The sequence below is a fragment of the Mytilus trossulus genome, chromosome 1 (genome assembly GCF_036588685.1).
Source record: "Mytilus trossulus isolate FHL-02 chromosome 1, PNRI_Mtr1.1.1.hap1, whole genome shotgun sequence".
Classification (NCBI taxonomy): Eukaryota; Metazoa; Mollusca; class Bivalvia; order Mytilida; family Mytilidae; genus Mytilus; species Mytilus trossulus.
Window position 1 is genome coordinate 108,992,141 of NC_086373.1, and position 20,213 is coordinate 109,012,353.

At 30.3% G+C, this 20,213-nt stretch overlaps 1 protein-coding gene across 1 annotated transcript in view; it reads right to left on the reverse strand.

Annotated features, from left to right (window-relative positions):
* Positions 1 to 20,213, reverse strand: part of LOC134697067 (protein patched homolog 1-like) — a 34,553-nt gene that overhangs the window by 5,628 nt on the left and 8,712 nt on the right. Inside the window, exons 3-22 of the mRNA XM_063559097.1 lie at positions 18,967 to 19,153; positions 18,605 to 18,674; positions 18,011 to 18,111; positions 14,622 to 14,739; positions 13,885 to 13,977; positions 12,524 to 12,645; positions 11,431 to 11,578; positions 10,892 to 11,026; positions 9,898 to 10,155; positions 9,568 to 9,693; positions 9,075 to 9,193; positions 8,559 to 8,797; positions 7,783 to 7,940; positions 6,938 to 7,111; positions 6,553 to 6,691; positions 6,133 to 6,278; positions 5,749 to 5,923; positions 5,249 to 5,529; positions 4,726 to 4,863; positions 4,346 to 4,488 (exon numbers count right to left, since the gene is read on the reverse strand). Coding sequence (XP_063415167.1) covers positions 4,346 to 4,488; positions 4,726 to 4,863; positions 5,249 to 5,529; positions 5,749 to 5,923; positions 6,133 to 6,278; positions 6,553 to 6,691; positions 6,938 to 7,111; positions 7,783 to 7,940; positions 8,559 to 8,797; positions 9,075 to 9,193; positions 9,568 to 9,693; positions 9,898 to 10,155; positions 10,892 to 11,026; positions 11,431 to 11,578; positions 12,524 to 12,645; positions 13,885 to 13,977; positions 14,622 to 14,739; positions 18,011 to 18,111; positions 18,605 to 18,674; positions 18,967 to 19,153 — 3,070 coding nt within the window. The remainder of the gene's footprint in view (positions 1 to 4,345; positions 4,489 to 4,725; positions 4,864 to 5,248; positions 5,530 to 5,748; positions 5,924 to 6,132; positions 6,279 to 6,552; positions 6,692 to 6,937; positions 7,112 to 7,782; positions 7,941 to 8,558; positions 8,798 to 9,074; positions 9,194 to 9,567; positions 9,694 to 9,897; positions 10,156 to 10,891; positions 11,027 to 11,430; positions 11,579 to 12,523; positions 12,646 to 13,884; positions 13,978 to 14,621; positions 14,740 to 18,010; positions 18,112 to 18,604; positions 18,675 to 18,966; positions 19,154 to 20,213) is intronic.

Below are 20,213 nucleotides of genomic sequence, written 5' to 3' on the forward strand. Positions count from 1 at the left end.
TTGACATTGATAGAGACCATGAAGGTATCTAGTATAAACAGACCACACAGTTTTCTACACAGTACAATATTAAATGCCATCCAAATCGCATCATATCATGGCACATTGCCAAACGCCCTCTATCTGATTGTTGATTAAACTGAATAATTCAACTACAGATTATGAAAATACTTATGATCAGTAGACCACCCTAGTCAATGCACTACTCAATCTAAATCACTGCAAATTACATTGCATAAATATTATCAGCTCTAACATTTTTCTTAATTTGAAGACATCTAGTGGAAACCATTTAAACAATTATGTCTATGAAAAAAGGGGGGAATGTGGTAGGATATAAATGGCAACACTTGTTTTCCTTATCTTAGAATTACTTTTTTATGAAATAAAATTCTATACTTATTTCTTCTGCACCTGTCAGAATTTTTTGCATTAAATAAACCTTAAAAATCTTTATGCCTTTTTTTTATTGTCATTTAGCAGTATTTTTATTCTTAAAAAGAAAAAATCTTGCAACTATCTAAAAACTGCAATTACAGACAGGTTAAACACTTGTATGACATAATCGTGATTTACCTAAATAATTCACCTATTTGAAGTTTTTCTTTTCGGTTAAAAATCTATTTTGAAAACTAAATGTTTTTTTTCTGTGCAAGTTATAAAAGCTTGTATATGGGTCAAGCCTGTCTCTGTCTGACAATGGGAGTAGTAGACGAAATGGCTTTTAATGCGACCATTGTAAAACAAGTATTCTCCATAATTAATGTGAAGGATGTATATCCGGCGTGACCCTTCAGGCCACTGATCACCTGTGGAACAGTTGTCACAAAGTGACCACCTTGATTTTATGACCTTTATAATGCAGGTGAAAATGTTGAAGATATAAAATATTAGGACTGTCAGACTATGATTATCATATTTATAACATGAACTTGTTAAGAGACCTAACATACATTCCTGTGTCAAAATATATTAATGTTAGGCAAGAAGCATCTATGCCAGAAAAAATACTTCAGTTTCTCAATATATAACATTTATACTAAAAAGTTCACAGTCCAAACTTATATATGGGAATTGCATCAAATTAGATATATTAGAAAGTTCAAAGAGAAATTGTAATAACAGCATTCATAATTCAAACTTTTCTAATTTAGAAAAAAAATATATTCCAAATCAGATTAAAGTTCTAGTAAATAATTTCAATTATTGAATTTAGAGAAATCTGCATTTGCTTAATTTATTTTTTATAATAAGACCTGCTTATATTATCATTCAACATGTACTGGTTAATTTTGATAAAATTAAAAGTTGATCATCTGTACTAAGATCTACTAAACCCGACCCTTCGCCAGAAACCTGGTTAATAATTGTAGTCTGCAGTAATTGAGAAAACATTAATTTAATAAAAGTTTAGACCTCCAGGTATAGGCTTATGTTCAGCAGGTAGAAACAGGATAAGCCATCACATACTTTATCATCAAAACCGTACGTGCAACTTCTGCAGATGTTGAATAAACAAATTACTTTTTAGATTTGATGAAGCTACTCCCATCTGTTTAAATGCAATGTAAATTTCTGCTAATTTCATTTCCATTTTAACCTTTCCTAACAATTTATGTTTGTGTGTGGTCCTATTCAGTCCATATCTTAACATGGTCCAGCTAAAAACATAACTTTTTTTTATATCTTCTTGATTTCCCCAATAAAAAATAAACAGTAACATTTGACTACAGGGTAATATAAAACATTTGGTAGAAGTTTAAGTACACATAAAAATCACAAAGTACTTACTTCAAAGGAAAAAGAAGGTTTTTTGGACAAAATAGTTTTCTTCATTGCCTTCATTAAAAATAATTTTAGTATTGAAAATTTATAGAGATTGACCTTGTTTTATAGGTTCAGTTTAACTTAAAAATCCACCTTTTCAAAAGTTATAACAAGTGATTCCTCTTTTTAGGCTTAACTTTTTTTTTATTTAGGATAACACCACCATGAAAATTGAAGATAACTTAATATAGAACTTTTGTGAGAATACTATAGAAATCTGTAGATGAATACAGATGTATGTACATTGTACGTAATTATACTGGATTAATATTCCTCCATTCAACTTTTTGATGATTTTAATTCAATAAAAAATTAACAAGCTGAGTCATGACATATGGAGATAAGGTATTTCATATTATAGTGAAGAAAATATCAGGCGAACACTGAATTTATTATACGCCATTCATGAAAGTTAACCAAATCGGGTGTTCCTATCAAATACTAGCGCCACTCAGCTTTGCGTACTGACAACAAATATTCATTCTTACTGTATTTCAATCAAATCTTAACTTTATTTAATAAAGTGACGAAAAAAGTATAAAATGAAAAGATGTAACATATGGATTAGGAAATTTTTGGCAGAGTTATCAGGTTAAATGGTTTAAAGTTTTATAGCTCCAGAATAAAGTCTATATGGTTGAGAAAGTTTGTAAAGAGGTTTTGGGTGGTCTATAAGTAATTACCACTGAGCAAAATAGCCAAGGACAAGTTTGATGTTACATGCTTGGCCGATTTTGTCACAATTGTCCCTTTGTCGAGCTATACTTCCTTCACAAATGATTAGTCCAATAGAGAAAATTTTAATTAATCACATAAGCCTTCAAACATCTTAATAAAGCTTGTATGATTTCCTAATATAAGAAACTTTAATACAAGGTGCATTACTTTTTCCTTTTCTCAGAGAGAGGGTTGAAACCGAATTCAAATAATAAGACCATATGAAAGGTGTCTTTGATCCATCAAATTACCTGTGATCATTCAACAAAGGAAAAGGTAAAATTTATCCCATCATCAAAATTTTATTACACAAAAAAAACTTCTCAATTGAAATTTATTAGATTCCAATATAAAATGTCACAAAAAATCTGTTAATATGAACATGTAAAAATAAAAAGTCTTTTTTAATATTAAGTATTAGGAGACCTCACATACAGTCACTGACAATATTTGTCACATATTATGAATATAAAGTGCAACCTTACATATCCTACATTTATCATGTTTATAGAAAAGACAGAAGTCCCATTTCACTTACACTAGTTCCCTTGTTCTAGTTTTTCTGATCATCCAGAAATGAATAATTCCAAAAATAAAAGCAAACAATCATATAGATTTGGAAGCTGACCATCAAGAAGCAATCATATTATTTTACAATATATTAAAACCGGTTAACACCTCAAAAATGACAATTCAAATATGAAAAATCTGGTTAAAAAATGCAAATGTTGTTTTTTTCTTCACAAGATGGCAACCCAATGAACAAACACAAAGACAACATCTAGAGGTTAACATGTAACAATAAACACATGTTCATACATTATGTTAAGCTAAAAGTCGTTTTGAGTCTAAAAATTGAATAAATTGAACAAGAACAAACCAAGATTTTTGCAAATATTTGGTATTTGTCAGTAATCTTTTTTAAGTTATCATTGAAGCATTTTCATCAAAATAACTCCCCTTAAATTGAAAAAAGTTTTAAAAAATAGTCAGAACAGATTTATGTATTAGAATTTGATGTATGACCAATTAAGCTAAAATACATTTAACCTTTTATTATCACTAATAAACGTTGACTTTTGGAAAAAAATAACAAAATAGACCCAGTTTTCTAAATTCTTTTTCAAGATGGCAAAGACACAATATTCAATACTAACAAATGATTATCTTGAATCCTCAAGCGTAATTGTTCATATTTTTTTGGAAATTAATTAACTCTAATTAGAAACTGCATAACCTTCCTACACTGTGAATAAATTTGATAGATTATGTATCAGTTTCATGGTAATGGGTAACTTTAATTTGTATTTCATTGAGCATTTATTCATTAATTCGCAGAAAAGAGACATTTTCCTATTTACTTAAAGACAGTTATAGAACACCCAAGTCATGAAAGCATTTTGACTGATTTCAAACCGCAAAACACAAATACCATTTATATCAGGTAAAATATACTCAAACTTTTTCAACTATGTGATTATATGTTTTGTACATATCTAGAACATTCAAATTTTCATCAATTTTTCCCATTGAAGCAGCACAAATATCTTTATCAAGTAAGAATTGTAACACCACCATTTTACATTTGATTCTGCACCACTTCATTTTTCTTTTTGTGTCATCTCATTTTGACCAAGAATATCACAAGAAACAAACTTTCAAATCTGATTTAAATTATTTCAGCATTTCAATCCTAATTTTCTGGCTGACCTGTTTATATATGTGGATGATACATTCAAATAGTTAAAACAGGGTATTCTTTTCTAAAAACTAAATTAGATAAATGAAAATGAAAACTTACTTTACAATGAATTCAAATTCTGCTCCGACAAGCATAATAATTCCCATGAAAGTAGATATAGCTCCATGTATAACTGGAGCAAGTGTGTGTTCTAATGACATTCCCATTCGCTTGTCTCGAGATCCAATGGCAGTTAAAAATCCCTGAAACAACAGAAAATATATTATAAGGGGTTTGAAAATATTTCATTCAGTTGCAAAATTCAATATTTTTATACAAAAACAGATACATGTATTCTAAAATTCAAAGATTCTCTTCTTAAAATGAAAATATATTGAGATATTTTTCATTGGTTTGATTATAGTTTAAAATCAAGAATTAATATGGAAATGACATCTAACTAAGGTCATTTAAAATGATGTACAGAGAGTTGAACTTACCACAGAAATATGGACTGTAAACTCCACTCCGATTCCAGCAGCAATGATAAGAATAACGGCAGGAACAGCACTGAGTTTTATATCACATAATCCCATTAATCCAAATAATTCCACAATAATCACTGTCAGGACCACAACCTGTATACAAACAACAATAAATTAGGATTTTACAACAAAAACAACATTTCAAACTTTGTCAATTTTACAAATTTGTGATAAGACTTAATTACTTTATTTCAAAATGACAATTTCAGTTGTCCAAACATTTAATTCTGTCCCTATATATCAAGGTCATTACCAAAAGAAGAAAAATCAGACAATATCATAAATAAAGCAGAAACTGCTTCCATAACACTTCCCCTTTTTTCTAAACATCCCAATTTTCCTCTCCAAACTCAAAGTTTGACTGAATAAAACAATGTTTATCCTCCCAAAAAAGTTCAACAGAATGAAATAATAATACTCCCATAATTTGATTGTTTAACTAATTAAAATAAATGAAATAAAAGATGATTGTACTTACAACAATACTGGCCAGCCATGGGTTCATGAGAACGACGGTGAGTACGATGAATGTAACAACTAAGATACACAGGATAGCGAGAGAGAGGTACAGACGAAGTTTGATATACTGCTCCCAGAATGTGAACGGTATTCCATTAGGATAGTTAGGTAATCCACGATCTGTATAAGTATCACATATTTCTCGCATTGCTTTAATTGTCTCCAGAATTGCTTCCGTTGTTGATAAGTTACTCAAATAAAATGGAATCTGGGCATAGATCAATGGCTGAGCTTTTGGTACTGAAACAATAAAGAATAGAGTGTGAGATTCTGTTATCTTCATAAAAAAGCTGTAAAACTTGGAAATCCTAAATTTAGTAATCCTCCTTTAACAGTACATTTTATATATTCAATATGCAGAATGCTTGTCAAAAACAAACAAAAATTAATTAATACATTGCTTAGTGTGTATTCAAACCATTGTTATCAAAAAGGTTAATACATAAAACAGTAACTCACTTTTATGATCATATATATCATAAGAATCATGGACCCACTGGGACGGTATCGGGTGGAAGTCTGCCATTGAAGCAGCATATGTCATAGCATCGTTAGATACCCAAGCTGTCAGATAATTATAGAATGCTTCAGTGTTGATCACACCATCATCATTCACAAGTTTGTTCTGGAACACCTACAGTCAAAATAAATTTGTATTATAAACTAACAGATAACTTATTTTTCTGAGTTAGTTTTTTTTAATATTAATTCTCGAAACTGTTCAGTGTTTAAAACTTTTTCAATATTCTATACTATTTTAAGGTGTTATTATACTCAAACTTAAAAGAGAAGTATACTGGTAAATATCAGAATAAATATTAGAATAAATATGATTTTAGTTACCTTTGTTTTATCAGTAGGATTATCTAGATCTCCTGTCTGTAACATCAGTTTGTAACCCAGTATAGCTATGTCAGAGGCATTGTAGTACCAACCATCCTCATGTATCCTCCTCTCAGACACCTCTCTCTCAAAAACTACCTGGATATCTGTAATTAGATTGGTATTGATTGATATGAATAAAGTTTTTCAATACTTATTCAACATTTTTGGATTTTGGACAGATTGGTTGATTATTGGTTGCTTAATAAGCAGTGGCAACTATTTCATGCATGTTCAGGATGAGTGGAATAAGGTAGCATTCAATTTATAATTTTAATGTTAACAACTGTTAAAATTAATCATGTCTTTTAAAATAATATTTCACAACAATACACACTGCAATAAATTATGAACCCAGTGATGATGTAAAGAATTACATACCTCTAAGCCAGTCTCTGAACATATCAAGCCAGAAATCAGGCATTGAGTTGTCTTTTTTCTTGATAATATTATCAACTGTTTGGAAAGCTCGATGGTAATCTCTCAGTAGATGTTGGTTGTTTGGATAATCAAAACCATCCTAAAACAAATCATGATGAACATTTTCAAAATTGAGAGTAGATATATATTGTTTTTTGACAAGATATCTTAAAATAGTTTGACAGAATCAAAAATCTTTCACTCTTTAAGAAGCATAAAAACACAAATGAAATAATAGTAAATGTGACATATTCTGTGTTTTTCAAAACTTAACTGTTTAAGTTTGAACCTTCCTAAATACTATTATCTTTATGTGTCATGTAGAATGAATAAAAACTATACTAACCTTTGTAACCATATATACATTGTAGAAACCAAAGTATTTAGATTGTGCTTTTAGAAATTTGTATTCATTTGTATCTTTTGGTACAACATCTGTCAGGTCTAGTCCATCCTTAACTTGGGCTGTTCCATAAATACCAATGAATAAAAGTACCAAGAATCCAACAATTGTGAAAACCTGAAACAAAAGAAAGGAATTTTTATACATTTTTTGTCCCATATCTTATGAAATTAACCATAAAAATCTGCAGACAGTATTAAAACTTTTATGTTTTGCAAAAAGCCTGGATATTTCAAAGGAACTGCTTTTATACATCCTCTTAAAAACTATCTGTTGATAATCACAAGTTCATTTAGCAGACATAAACATAAATTAAAAGATAAAATCATGCATCAATGAATTTCAAAATGAAAGTTTGAAACAGAGCATACTTTATAAGGCATTTAATGTAAACATTTTCTAGGGTCGGCATACTTTATAAGGCATTTAATGTAAACATTTTCTAGGGTTTTCATGTTTTTACAGATTTTATGTTTCTTTAAAGAAAATGTAATATCTGCACATTGGGAGTATAGATTTACAGAAAGCACAATACCGGCACATTTAGATTTAAAAAGCCACATGTTGCAAGTGGATTGGATTTCGAAGAAAATCTAATTGCCAAGAAACAATCAAGGAAAAACTGTATATTTACACACAATGTACTGCTTTTTGTGGTTCATGCAGTTCCTATAAATAGATTAGAAATGAAGGAATATTTCTCCCTATTTATAAATTTATACAGGTTTTGTAAGTTGCCTGTATTACACTCTAACTTAAACTGCCTGACTTTTTATATCAACACTTACCTTGACCCATTTCTTCTGTAAAAATGGAATATAATGTTGTTTTGCCAGTGAGGTAAAGGTTGCTGTCAGACATTTCTTCTGAGCCATTGCAAATGTTTGATGACAGGAGATCCCCTCTTCTGGAGTAAGACATTGTCTCGATGATGAACTGGCAGTATCTATAATTATATTTACTTTCATGGTTAAGATTGAAATTAAACAGAACACCAAGACATATTTGTATGTTAATAACTAATGTATTTATGTATATTTCATTAATTTAGATTAAAGTGCATATTGTAATAGTGTACTTCTGTGTGAAATATTAAAATAACCATAATCATAAATTGTTAATAAAACAATGGAGGTATAAATGAATCATTTCTTCTGTCATGTTAATTATATCTTGTTTGTAAGGTGTACTTTTATAACCTGACAAGTTCCAGCTGACAGTTGTACTATTAACATTACTAGACTACACGAGTAAAGATCTCACATGTACAGGTATGCATTGATTACTAGTTATGTTTTTATAAAAGGACTAAGGATGACTGTTCATAAACATACCTGTAGCTAGTTGTCCTCTAGGTGCAAAGACCCCTTCATTAGGGGCTAGACTTGTGACTGTATATACTAGTTATGTTTTTATAAGAGGACTAAGGATGACTGTACATAAACATACCTGTAGCCAGTTGTCCTCTAGGTGCAAAGACCCCTTCATCAGGGGCTAGACTTGTGACTGTATATACTAGTTATGTTTTTATAAGAGGACTAAGGATGACTGTACATAAACATACCTGTAGCTAGTTGTCCTCTAGGTACAAAGACCCCTTCATTAGGAGCTAGACTTGTGACTGTATGTACCCCATCAGGAGCAGTCTGGGTAACAGTGTTGTGAAGTGCTGATGAAGCATAACTAGGAGGAGGACTAGGACTATACTGAGGTGGACTATAACTTGGTGGTGGACTCTGGTCCCGGGACTGGAAGTCATGCTGGGGCTGTAACTGCATCACAAGGTTTCTGGTATCAGCAAAACTAAAATAAAAGTTCAAAATCAATTTACATGTCATAGAAGTTTTTGATTAATTAAACAAAGTGAAATATAACTGATGTTGTTTGAAGAAGCACCACAAAAATCCTATAATTTTTTTAGTATTATATTCTTCTTCTTACTATTTTTCATTTGTAATACTGTGACTTTGTTTTAAGTCAGTGTTAAAATTCTAGTAAGATTTTAGGATGGTTAAATCAGTGAAAATCAAAATTGAATTGACTGTTTGGGTATAACACAGAATATATATACTAAACTTACCTTTGAAAGCAACAGAAGATGTCTATTCTTTTGTCATCTTTTCTTTGGAGATCCATGCTACATATAGCAGGGTAGACTAGAACTATTGAGGCTAAATTAAACAGGATCAAAATAGCTGCCTAAAATACAAAATAATATCATTGGAGAATATTGATAAATGTTTACTTTAGACAGGATAATAAAAATCATAGTTGTTTGATAGTCAAAATGACATCAACACAGATTAACATACGACCTATGTAATTGGCTAGGTACCTATCCATTGTTCATTAATAAATCTACTACTAGTAATTTCGTGGGTTCAAAAATTATCCAGACACTGAAATAGAGTAGGAGTGGATGGAATAAAATCAAATCAACTTCAAATATTTTGTTATCAGAAGTCTAATTTTTTTATCTGTTTTAATCACAACAACTAACAAGGGTATTTTCAATCACACATTTCTTGATAAAGAAATAAAGATTCTATAATTGACTGTATTTGTGGACCTACCTGTAAAGAGAATGCCCTCAAGGCAGGAATTGGTATGATAGCTGCTGTAAAGAAAGCCAGCATATTGTTGACGGATGTCAATAGAATTGTCACACCAGTTCTTTTTAAACATTCACCTGTTTGCTCCTACAAATAGAAATATTTAAATGAAGCAAAATACATAATTATACTGGGACAAACATATTCAAAGTCAAAATAATATTTCTTGAAATGGTTTGAAAGGATAACTTTGATATGAGCCACATTTAAGAATCAAAGCTATTTAAATTTACACTAGGTGTAAACCTTCAACAATCACTAGTAATCACTCTACACATATCTTATACTTACACTTAATGGAATATTTTTCTTTTCCGAGTTTTCAGAATATGTATGAGCAATGAGGAACATATCATCCACTCCTAATCCTAATGCTAGAAATGGTATGATCTGTGTAGTAGCTGCATTGAATGGTATCCCTAGAACACAACAGATTCCAAGCCCTGCCGCTACAGATAAAGCAATCAACAGTACCCCTGCAATCCCTATACCACTCTGTGATTGGACAGCATTGTTCCATTTCAACAATGATACACATGCATATATAATCTGTAATATAAACATGTTGCTGGTCAGGATATCATTAATATGTTTACAGATACTGTACATGTCTAACAGAAATTTTACCATTCGTTCAAAATACAAATTTATTTCTTTTCTTACATGTGTTATAGAATTGAAAAAATTAAGTAGATAAAACAACATTGACTTCTGAGAAAATGTTACCTTCAAGGAACCAATATTAACTCCTTTGTTTTCCTCTGATATAACCAGAAATAATTGACTCAATCTGTTTTTTATGAATACATTCCCTATATAGTATTAATCATTGGTAAGTTTTTTATACATTTTCTGTGTATAAGACTAACCATAAGTATGTAACCAAATGCCACTCTGACAACACTTATACCAGAAACTTACCATAAGTATGTAACCAAATGCCACTCTGACAACACTTATACCAGAAACTTACCATAAGTATGTAACCAAATGCCACTCTGACAACACTTATACCAGAAACTTACCATAAGTATGTAACCAAATGCCACTCTGACAACACTTATACCAGAAACTTACCATAAGTATGTAACCAAATGCCACTCTGACAACACTTATACCAGAAACTTACCATAAGTATGTAACCAAATGCCACTCTGACAACACTTATACCAGAAACTTACCATAAGTATGTAACCAAATGCCACTCTGACAACACTTATACCAGAAACTTACCATAAGTATGTAACCAAATGCCACTCTGACAACACTTATACCAGAAACTTACCATAAGTATGTAACCAAATGCCACTCTGACAACACTTATACCAGAAAACTCTGTCATCATGTCAAGTAACGAGGTAGTAGCAAAGGCATGCACAGAATCAGAAGTGTTCTGGGCACCAGTCATTCCAGATACAACCTAAAAACAAAACAAATCATACATGTACCAGTCATTCCAGATACAACCTAAAAACAAAACAAATCATACGATGTTAAGTTTTATTTTAAATTTTGGTGAAACTGCATATGTGAAAAATTATAGTACTAAAAGTCATCTTCAACATGTAAAACTCAGTGAAAAAATCATTGTATTGTTGTGTATACACACAAATACAAATTTAACATTTCCCATAAAGGAAGTAATTAAACAGGAGGAATTTGTGAAACCTAATGACAAATTTATACACTATATTTTTGTCTTCATTCAAAATTATTACAGAAGACCAAAACTTTATCAATCCTTTAAAACAATATCAACATTCAATTTTTTCAAATGATTATTTTATTATTTAGTGGTAAGCTAATTGAAGGAGTGGTACCTACTTCTATGAACTTTCTTTGCCAAGTTTCCAAGACCTGCTTGGCTTTATCTTGGCTCCATTCAATGCTGTGTACTTTGTAGTCGTCCTGCCAGAACTCGTACAGAGATTTCTCTGCCATCAGCTGCACAACTGACTGCATTGCTTCAGCTCTGTAACATAAATAAAATTGACAATGGAAATGGGGGATATGTCAAAGAGACAACAACCCGACCAAAGAGCAGATAACAGACAAAGGCCATATAAAGTACATATTGAAATTTGACTTAGACAACAGAGCACATTGCCTCAGCACTGCAACACAGCATAGATTACATATCACAATATTTATAGTTTCTCATCCAAAGAAATTATCATCTGTCAGAAGACCACCAAGTCAACATGCTTTGGTCTCATATTCTGACCTACTTTGAATTACCATGTGTATGAGATTTATTTTTTAAGTAATAAATCCATGACGGGTATATAAATGGATTATAAAACCGAATACTTTTATTTTGTGTTCATCTTTTTTATCTGTTGCTCACATATAATATATGTAATACTTTCTATTCAAGTAGGATTTTTTTCAATTCATAATACTGATGAATAGTATTTTGATAAAAAGTAATAAATTGATAGAGTGGGTCAATGTAAAATAATTCAGGGTATACTATAGAATGAATTTGTATAGAGAGTTGGCAAGAGTCGATTGTACTGATTACCCAATAGAGAAAACTCATCCTTTATAGAAACTGTCACCTATACAATGTGACTCGCTACAGACCATCAACCTACTGACAAACATAATCACTTAAATCATTTTCAACTTTCTGACCCGATATATAAATTTATTTAAAAAATTTCTTTTCAACAAAAATATTCCACAGTGAAATATTTACATATATTTTCAGTGTAAGGGCAAAGAGACCATCAATCTACATTGTTGATGTAAACAATGCACACTAAAATCAAACAGATATTTTCATAACATGGTTTTTCTTTTTAAAACACTTACAATTTTTGGCAAGGATATTCATTGTTTTTTGTAACAACAAGTTATATTTTTTTGCCAAAACCAACAAAACTGTTGGCCTCTTTTATCTATCTTGACCTACCTGACAATATGGCCAGTTTTATTTTTCTTTGCCCCTCCAACTATTAAATCTTCGTGCCATTGCATTAAATTTTCAGCAAATCCATTGCATCCATTTGTTAATTCAGCTCCAATGTCTGGGATCTAAAATAACATTCTTTACATTTCAATCATACCATATTTCAGTTTTATCATTAAATTGTACCACTAGGATCATTTTATTTAAGAAAAAAATACATTAAGAGACCACATGAGGGTTTTGTTTTTGTGATATGTTAAGCCATTTCTTTTCCATTTTTCATGGTATGACATTAAAAATTAAACTTACTAAATGCACTATCAATTACATTAGTTCATTCAAGAAACTTAGCGTGACTTGCAATTTGAAAAATATTAAAAATTATAGTTCTATTTAAAAAGTTGATATTGAGCTTATTAAAATTGACACCAAAAAAAATCTTTTTATAAGATTATGAATTTGTCTTTCATAAAAAGAGAGCTTTTCATCTAAGATTTGTTCATCCTTTGTTCACATATCCATTGTATAGTAATTTTGATGAGTAAATTTTTTGGGTGTAAGTTTCGTGATTTAACTAGGAGATAAAACATAGTGGTAGGTTTGACCATCTTAATTACACCAAGGGTAACATAATACCAGAGTCAATAACTTCTAAACATTCCAACCTTATACAATTGTTCACCCTTTAAAAAACATGGTGGGTGTTGAATGAACATAAAAAAGTCACCATGATCATCTATAAACCAAGGGTCGGTTCAATGTTCAAAGACTTTAACCATAAAAACGTGGAAATTAAAGCCCTATTGTAAAGTAGTCTCGATAACTTTGTCTAATTAACTGGAGATCCTTTACAAAGCACAAGTCCTTATTAAAGACAAAATTCAACATTGTCTAAAATATCTTTTTGATAAATGTTTTCCTTTGCACTGCCTGTTCATCATATTTCAAATTAAAATGTCTGGTATACCCTAAATATGTCACAAGGTCGTAGAGGTCATTGCATTAACTACCATCAGTTACTTTATAGTCAGTGATACTAACACATACACATGAATGGAAATCCTCTTGGAGAATTGACTGCATAAACATACTCTTCCATGTCAGTGTATGTCTTAGTAAATCTGGTGTGAGGGTGGTATATATCTGCATATGTCATGTTGGAATACAGGCATTTTGTCAGACCTATTTGTGCTTGAAGGGACACAGAACATTCCTCAACTGTAATATTTGATGAATATATTCTTAAGTATAAGTGGTTGTTCTAGAATAACTGACCTTGACCAATCTCATCTGTTAACTTGAACTAGATGTGAAATAATTTACCTTTTTTCCAATTAAGTTAACAAAATGAAAAGTATATTTACCAAGCCAGAGTGTTTGTTGGGAGCTGAATCTGGGCACTGGGTTTCTGTCGGATCTAAGCATGGTCTCTCCTGGTATCCTGTGGTAATACCAGCCTACAATAAATATTCAACCTTTTTGTTAAGATCTGACAACATGTATGTTACTTAAATGTGAAACACAATTATTTTACCAATAACTAGTGTTTGAGATGCATTGAATTTTAAATATCCTAAAGGGCTACTGATAAAAAATATTGCAAATAAGATGAACTACATTAAAGATTATCTTTAACTGAAGAACTGTTGAAGATTAAACTTGTTTTGTTCATAATTTTATCTTATCTATTCTGTCATTTTTTTTACCTTGCAGAATGTTGATTAGGGCATGCATGTAGCTTGTACTACTATTAAAATAAATGAAATCTTTGAAGTACAAAAGTATGAAAAAGTGACATTAAGGTGACCACAATTTACAGTATGCAATTCTATGTGTGTGGTTGATTGATAAGTTTTCACAAGCGATTTGTCATAGCTTCCACATTATGTAACAAACTGACTTTAAATGTTGGTAATTTGTTACCCCACAGTAACATAGTACAAAAACATATCAATAATAAAATTTATTAATAAAATGCACGAATTGAGACTCTTTATTCAGATCAAACATATTAAAGAGGTAAATGACAGCATGAACGAAGATATAAGGATGTCAATATCTAATTAGCATAATATATATTAAAGTTTGTACTTGTTGTTACCTCTTTCATTATTTCCTTCATCAATTCCACCTTTGGAATCCTTTCTGAATAATTGTTCTCTATGTATTCTATAAGACTCTGAGGGTCTAAACTCTTCCATTTCAGAGGTGGAATAGGTCTGAAAAAAATATCAAGAGAAATTTATTAACTTGTAGTGTAAACTCTTCCATTTTAGAGGTGGAATCAGTTGAAAAAGATTTCCAGGGAAAACATTAACAATCATCCATTTTAGAGAAGAAATTCCGAAAAGGTCTGAAAAAATTATCAACTGAAATCTATGAACAATTAGTGTATAAAAAGGGTCTAAACTCTTCCATTTTAGAAGTGGAATAGGTCTGAAAAAATTATGAAGAGAAATCTATTAACAATTAGTGTATAAAAAGAGTCTGAACTCTTCCATTTTAGAAGTGGAATAGGTCTGAAAAAATTATGAAGAGAAATCTATTAACAATTAGTGCATAAAACCAACTTCATATGTTTTCTCCCAAATAACTTCAAAATAATCTGCAAGGAAGCTGTGTATTTGGCAAGTTTTGAAACTGGGAATTTTAATGCTATAAACTAAATTTCCTCAAATGATTTCTAGTAGAATACATCACGTAATATTCAAGCACTGCAAAAATGAGAAAATTGAATAATTTAAGCAGCAAGCCAAAAATTAACACAAGTGTTTTCCTATAACTGATTATTTGGAGTTAAGTGGTTAACTGCCATACTTAAATCACATTTTCTTGTTTCAGGGAAATTAAATATATATTACAAATATTTACAGAAAGGAAACTGTATTTTGTACAGTTGTGATAACATACAAAGTTACCATTCAAATTTTTTTTTACGAAATATATTGATGAAGAATGAATGTCTTTTGATTTTTGCCTTTTTGACTCATATATCCCTTTCTCAATTTAAGATTTTTTCACATTTTTTCCAATGCCAGTGCTATATCTTTCCACTACTCTTTTTTCCTTATTAAAATTCCAAACAACTTAGTACATTGATCATTAAGTCTACTGATAATGGGAGGTAGACTTTTTTTGATGAAATACATCTCTTAAATTTTCCTGATCACCGACTGTATGAATCTGATACATGATGATGTCACAATAGATTTCCTATTATGGTTGAGCTATAATATTCCGTTTACATCATAATAGTAGTATATAACATCTGAAATAATATTTTTGTTAAATCCCTTTTGGATATTTTAGTAATCAGATAAGAGATAAATTTATTTATTCAAGTTTGAAATACAAAAAAATGATTTATATACAGATATAAGCCCTCCCATGGATTTAAATTTATGGGAAGATTTAGATTAAGTGAAATGCAATGTAAATATTAAGGTTTGCAATTATTAAAATAATGAAGTCCTTGGGTGAATCTTTGGTGGGGTAGAAAGGCAAATTTTACAAGAGACAGAAATTCTAACAGATTAATGGCTAAATATTACTGAAATATTTTATCTTAATTTTGTATTTCTAATTTGATTGAAGGAAATCTCGTTCTTTTGTCTGAGTTTTTTTTAACAAAAATATTTTTCATCACTTCTTGTAAAGTTTGGAAAGATGGTGTTAGATTTAAACTAATGTAAAATCTCAGCTATCTTGTTTAGAGCTTAGAAAAGAACTTCAAAGAAGACTAAAACAGTAAAAAATGAATTCATTCTGCCATAAAGAAACAAATCTTTATTGATAAAAGTCAAAGAAATATGTGTCATAATCAGGTATTTTATTTTGAGCAGAACAATAAATCACCTTCATTCGAAAAACAACAACAAATGTTTTAAGTCTGACCAAAATCACAGGTGTATATTAGACCACCCACTTGGTGTTATCATTTATGCCTACAGCATAATACAAGATATTTCCTTCCAAACTTTTCCTAGTTTACCATGTTTCATTCATTACCTACAGTTAAATCTCTATCTCCAGAACTTTAATGATTCTATAGAGATATAATCAAAGAACATCAAGGGATGGAGGAAATTTACAGCTGACTTCTAAAGTAAACACAAGCAGGTTGTTGTTTGTCAAAATCTAATTTAACTTTCATAATATACTGCCTTTGTTCACATTCATCTTATTTATACAGATTGAAAAAAAAATCATAGTTTAAATAACTTATATTGTTTCATTAGAATTTGACTTAATGTGCCTGATATATACAAGCAACTTGTACAAAAATTATAAAATTCTTTCATCTTACGAAGAAAGGATGGTTCTAAGTTTTCTCTCTCTCTCTCATTTTAATATCAGAATATTTCAATTCTATGTAAAAACTTTTAAGGTGAATCCTCATCATCTTTATCCATTAAATACAACAAAATTTCTTTTCTTGGAATAATTTGTATTTAATAACTTATGTACCACTAAAATATAGATGTTCTTAGTGCAGAAATTTATCTTATTCATTGCATGGTTTGTTGTGTATTTTTTTGTTCATGAGGTTCATTTTCAAAATTTAATATTCAAGACCTAATTAACCTTAACCTATCTATTTTTAAATGTGTTTCTTTTCTAAAATATAAACTTATAATCAACTGGACACGATGGGTAAAAAAAATGCACATTATAGAATGTAAACCTTTCTGAATCTTACAAGAACATAATGGAAAACTACTTTACTGTCATAATACACTACATATACTGCAAGTTTAATCATTTCTTTGGAAACTTGCCCTACCTGAAGTTCAATTAAAAATTCCACAAACATTTTATTTCTACCTACTAAATTAATGTTATGAAGCCTTCAATTGTTGATCACACATTTTGGAAGGCCTGTACCCCCAGATGACCACCCAGGATGGTAAATATCGTGCCAGGAATTCAGGACAGAGGAGTACCAATGTCAGATTTAATCATTCGACAGATGCCAGGAGGGATAATTAACCAAGCTTTCCTTAATGTTACATAAGGTTAACAAGCTCGCATATGTAACACAGTTTTCATCAGCAAGTGCTTTGTAAAATCATCACTCTGTACAAGAGAATTGTTTCACAAAATATTCACAATTCACATTTGTAAACAATTGTGCAGGTGCTCCTTCAGAAAGTAGTTCTTTATCAATAATAGGGGTGCCAACATATATTTCAACTGATACCTAAGCTCCAACAACTGCTCAAAATGAGATTTTACTCAACACTTAAAACTGTTGTATTTATTTGTCAACAAGTTCTCTTTTACTTTGTCATATTTGTCTATTACAATAAAAGATTTTGCTGATTTAAAAAAGAGATATACAGGGAACTTTATTAACTTGTACTAACAATAAAACCTTGAAATAATTTAACAACGTTAAACAAACTCCAAATACATCTGGCTATTTTGAGCATTTGAAACAAGCCTGAAATTTCAGATGCAGGTGAACACAGACTTTATAGGTATACTTACAAAGTAGTCCAGACTGAATTATGGGGACCAAGAACTTTAGCACCGTCCCAGAAACAATCCAATGGTGTTATAATCACACAAGGTGTTATCTTTTGGATGATCTGAAGAAGATAAAAAATAAATATAAAAAATAAACAGAACATGAAATATGAAAAAAGTCATTTTTGCATATATATTTGCTCTCATTTAAAAAAGAGTGGGGAAATTATAAAAGTAGTTACACCCTAGTGTTACAGACAAAACACACATCACTTAGAAAACTCAAATCTATATTGACCCTTCACAAAGCTTTAAACAGTATACAGTAGTTATCTTCTTTAGAATTAACAACCTCATTTCAGGATTAGAAAATTTTGTACTTGACCATCAATACATATAGGCATGCAAGTTTTGATAAATCAAATGATTCCTAGTTTGAGGGACTGAAATGAAAGCTTCTAATATAGGTCAGTATTCATTTATTCCTTTGGTTGTTTTAACAAACAAACTTAATTCCCTACAAAATCAGAGCAGTTTCACATAAAAAAGTGAATGTAAACTAGAAAATTCTAAATAAAGGGAGATAACTCATGAAATAAAAAGTATAATACTTACTCCATCAATAAATGGGTCATCAAAAATAGGGAATTCAGCTAAATAACATATATCATTAAATTTCCATGTCCTGAAATAGAAAATTTCATTTGTTTTATTATATATTTAAAATGATATGAAAATGATCCTATTATTTAGATTCTGAACTCCAGAATGTTATTTTTACTCATTTTACCATATGATATTCCTAGTCTTAAAATGAAAAAAACTATCATTATTTGAACAGCAGTGGATAGATTATACAATCCTCCAATTAGATTGTTTGTTCTTGAAATGTTTTACAAAAAATAAACATATGAATTCCATTAACTTAGTTTTTTCTCAATATAAATACATGTATTTGAGGTTGTGTGTCTACTTACGTTTCAAACAGGTCTACTTCTATCTCTGTAACTCTGAGTAATGTTTCTAAATGTAGCAATAAAGATTTTTGTGTTAAGATATTTGATCCTTCTTTTGGTGTTTGAATAACAAGTTCACTGGTGGTACCACTACCAACACCTACAGTGGCCTTTGTATAAGCTAATTCTTCCTCTAATCTGCCACCCGCTGTAAAATAATATAGTTTGGTCAAAATTTTACATCAAATAAATATCATATTAAGACAGGATCTTATAGCGTATTGATTTCCAAATTTACTTATAATCCACATGCAACCTAAAAATGTTAGAATAAATTGTGGAATCTAGAGTGCATGCACCATTGTTTACAGTACACAAGGGGAGAGGAACTTCCTTGACAGTACACTTTTTAATATTCCTCACATACCATACTTTAACAATCTGACTTCAAAGATGACCAAACATTCATAAACACCATGTTTGATCACTGATATTAAAAGTTTGTAGGTAGTACGTCCTAAAATAATTATGACATATTCTCTTTCATTTTTTTCAAATAATTTCTTTTCCTGACACAAAAAACGGACTCAATTAAAAGGTACGGAATAAACAATACCATTGTGGCATTGTTTCTATCAAATTAAGTTTTGAGAGCAATACCTGTTAAAGAGAAACAAAGACATTCTGAGATATCCCCCTCTTCCTGGCCATCAGGAGTCAGATCAATTTAATACTGATTATATACTCACATCAACTCCTTACAAGCAGGCATTCCAAAAGAAAGAAATTAATAATATATTTAATTATAAGATCACCATGAAAATTGTTGTATTAGTAAATGATCAAATTTTGCCTGTTTTTCTACAATCTGTTTGTTAACTGGTTATGATTTTACAGGAGAATTGCACGTTATTTATATTTAGTCTTTCAAATACTAGGTACAGAGAGAAATTATTTAAAAAATTGTGAATGTCATTGAATTCTAAAATATTTACTTTATACACATAGCACAGAACCAATATTTAGTTAAGAAAGAGTACAATAGCGAAAATATTATGACAATGACCTCGGTAAAGTTTTGGATGACTGCCTCTAATATGATTGGATGACAGAACTAGCTGTGTGTGGCCCAGTGTTTGATGTAGACTAAAATGTCATATGTTTTGTATGTACCTTGTACATAGTAAGTGCATTTTACACAAATCCCTTTTTACAACAGAAAAACAAATAGAAGTAAACCTTGGTATGTTGAATCTAGTCCAATTATA